Here is a 3,343-nt window from a genome sequence, read left to right as displayed (position 1 = left end):
TATATATATATATATATATATATATATATATATATGTGTGTGTTGCATGAAGCAGAGCAATAATCACGTTATATACATTTGTTCGTTCAAATTTCACTGGGCTGGTGTGATTTATATGTATATATAAATGTATATTTAATAACGCAATACACATAATTAGATTTTAATTAATTATATATTGGCCATGGCCTTGTAAAAAAATTACACTTTAGCATAATTTAAAAAGAGTACTTACAGAAATAATAAAAGAATATACTTAAGAGCAAGCAAAATGCAATTTATTCAGTCACTTACTAAAAATGTATTTAAATATATTCCTGTTTAAATGTAATGCATTTAAATATATCTGTGTTTACACATTTGCAATGAGTAGTAGTAGTATATTTTTATTTAATGCCATGTCACACATTTGTAATGAAGTTGCTGCAATTTGTTACCTTTAAATATATTATCTTTAACACACTACAGTTAAAATTGAAATCAAGTACTTTACATGTGCTTTAGCATGTTAGTCAACACAATAAAATAAGTGTCCTTTAAAGCATGACTAAAGATTATTAAAACAGTGATGTTAAATGTACTTAAAATAAAATATTTAATCTGACATTATTACAATGTGCACTTTTTAAATGTATCTTAAGTGTTTTAAGAAACAGTCATGAAATGTACTCTTTTTTTAAGTAAACTTAAAATGATAAATAGTTCATAGGTCATTATATACTCACCCTCAAGTTGTTCCAAACCTGTAAGAGTTTCTTCAGCTGTTGAACACAAAAGAAGATACTTTGAAGAATGTAGGTAACCAAACAGTTGCCGGTAGCCATTGACTTTCATAGTATGGAAAAAATATATAATATGGAAGTCAATGGCTACTGTCAGCTGTTTGGTTACCAACATTCTTCAAAATGTGTTCAGCAGAAGAAACTCAACAACCTGATTTTTTTTTTTCGTGTGAATTATCCCTTTAAGAGGCCTCTTATTTCATTAATATCATATAAATCTGCATATATTTTTTTTTATATGCTTGTATGATTTGAAGTACACTACAAGTTTAATACAGTTAAGTGCACTTTTTAACAAGTGTGGGTTTGGTTTAGGTTAACAATTTCATGACTACAATTTCATTATGAATTTGTGAAAAAGAAACAGATTTATTATGTGGGAACAAAGGCAGAACTGCCTCACTGCTGTTAGATGACAATGCCACTTCCATTTGCAATGCATTTCACAAGAACTGTGAAAATACTGGTTTTTAGTGTGCTATTCTTGTATATACACGTCTTCAGTTCTGTAGGCGCGTTGCTGAGTATGTGATGTGTGTCGATGTTACGGCATACATAATACATGGGGGATGGGCAGGCAGAAGCAGGTCACTGAGGGAGCTGCAATGCGGTTCCTGAGTGACTGAATTACGAGCTCTATGCCGAACCAACTCATCTATAACCTTTCCCATCTCTCTCTCTCCTGTTCTTCTACGGTCTCTATACCTCCTTCTATTTCCTCTTTCTCTCTCACCCTACCGTTGCTGTCAGAAGCAAGTGAAGCCACTGCAACTCTCGGCCCTCGCTACAATCCACAGTATGGCCCAGACTACCGCCAGAACGTCTACATCCCTGGCAGCACCGCCACCCTCACGGCCAACCCTCAGCAGCAGGTACCCCAGCAGGCCCTTCCCCCTCCCCAAGCCCTTCCTCCCGTCGAAGCCCCCAAGGCAGCTCAGACGCCCGCTAGCAAGAAGAAGCCTACTAAGAAAGACAAGAAGTAAGACAGAAGCGTGGAAGCACTATCAGAGCTGCAGAAATATGTCGCCAGGATCTGAGCATCTCTCCTCAAAAAACGAGTCCACAGGTTTGGATCTTTAGATCTTTAGTCTTTAGATTTAATGTTCTTTTCTGTGAGGTTTTTATTTGTTTGTTTTAGATTTCCCTATTTTTATTGATTGTATTTTGAACTGTATTACAATATCTTACTCAATAACCCCAAAAATCAAGCATTTCCTGTTTTGTCGCTGAAACAAAGAATGACTGAACAAGAGGAGATGTGTTCAGATTCCCGAAGCTCTTTCTCTGACAGATAACACTGTCTTGTAAATAGCATTACTAAAACAAGAAGAAACTATACATTTCTTCTTTTATTTTATTTTTTTCCAAATGTCATGTTTCAGCCTTCTTTTTGTGTCTTTTTCAAAGCAAAGTAGATGCTTCTTGTAGTTACAAATTGAAACGCTGGTAGGCTTTTTAACAATGTGCCACAACTCTCACCTTGACTGAAAAAAAAATAAATAAAAAAGAGTATTGAGCTGAACTATGAAGTGAAAACAGGATACTAAGAAAAAAAGAGGGCACAAGAAAGTACCGTATATTTAACTAGTTTTTTTCGGAGTAAGAGAATACATTTGCGTTTGGTGAGACACTGTTGGCATGGTTTTTAAAAAGAGATTCAGTCTTCATTAACTTCTTAATAGTCAGTTAGGTGGAAACGAACGTTAGGTTAACAACATTTGACTATTCTTTGCATTTATTTCCTGTTAGCTTGGTATAAGAATCCTGGAAATGCAAGTAATGTAAACGGTGTTGTTGAAGCTCAGAAAAGATAATCTCAGCCTTTGTAAGGTCAAGATCAGAGAAAGATTTAGTTCAAAGTGAATGCACTAAGAGTTAATGGGAAACTTGAAGTGAACCAAAAAGAAAGAAACAAATAATGAACATGTGGAAAGACTAATGACTAACTTAAGTGCAACACTGTACTTGAATGGATCTTAGATGGAAGGATTCTGTCCATTGTTCTGCACCAACCACCACCACCACCACAGTGTATATAAAATGTGTAACCTGTCTGTACAAACATTAGAGCCACAAGAGCTGGCTGTTACAGGAATGTTTCAGTATTTTTTTTTTAAAAAGCAACAAAAAAAGATGATAGAAAAAAGATCCAGTGTAGTGTTGTAGGAAGAAACGCTTCAAGATCATTAACTAACCAAACTGTACATACTACAATTTCTGAAGACACGCAATCGTAGCTTAAGGCTTGTGGAGTATGTGCATATTTTTGTGTTTTTTCCCCTTGATTACACTTTTGAACTTTCCTTTTCTCCAATCACGTACAACTTTGAAAGATAACAGACGATACTTACTGTCTATAGAGTACCACCCCTCCCCTCATCTTACTGTACTTTTCTGTGCTTGTAATTCCAATCAGTCGGTAATGATACTGGAATGCCACTCCTGTCTGTTTGACTATGAATATCTATCTATCTATCTATCTATATATATATAAATGTCTGTCTGCTGCTTGGCTACCTTTCTGTATTTGGCTGTGATTCCTTTAAAGAAATGCTTAGCAT

General features: G+C 35.1%; 1 protein-coding gene across 7 annotated transcripts in view; it reads left to right on the top strand.

Annotated features, from left to right (window-relative positions):
• LOC107677983 (protocadherin gamma-C5-like) overlaps nt 1–2,893 on the top strand; it is a 54,347-nt gene extending 51,454 nt beyond the window's left edge. For all 7 annotated transcript variants that reach the window (XM_016473063.1, XM_016473060.1, XM_016473064.1 and 4 more), the window contains one exon: nt 1,533–2,893. In XM_016473063.1, the coding sequence (XP_016328549.1) occupies nt 1,533–1,765 (233 nt within the window). In that variant the 3' untranslated portion in view covers nt 1,766–2,893. The remainder of the gene's footprint in view (nt 1–1,532) is intronic.
• The last annotated feature ends 450 nt before the right edge of the window (nt 2,894–3,343 follow it).

This window comes from Sinocyclocheilus anshuiensis, unplaced genomic scaffold (assembly GCF_001515605.1).
Source record: "Sinocyclocheilus anshuiensis isolate Anshui unplaced genomic scaffold, SAMN03320099.WGS_v1.1 scaffold260, whole genome shotgun sequence".
In the NCBI taxonomy this organism is placed as follows: Eukaryota; Metazoa; Chordata; class Actinopteri; order Cypriniformes; family Cyprinidae; genus Sinocyclocheilus; species Sinocyclocheilus anshuiensis.
This window is presented reverse-complemented; position numbering and strand designations above follow the sequence as displayed.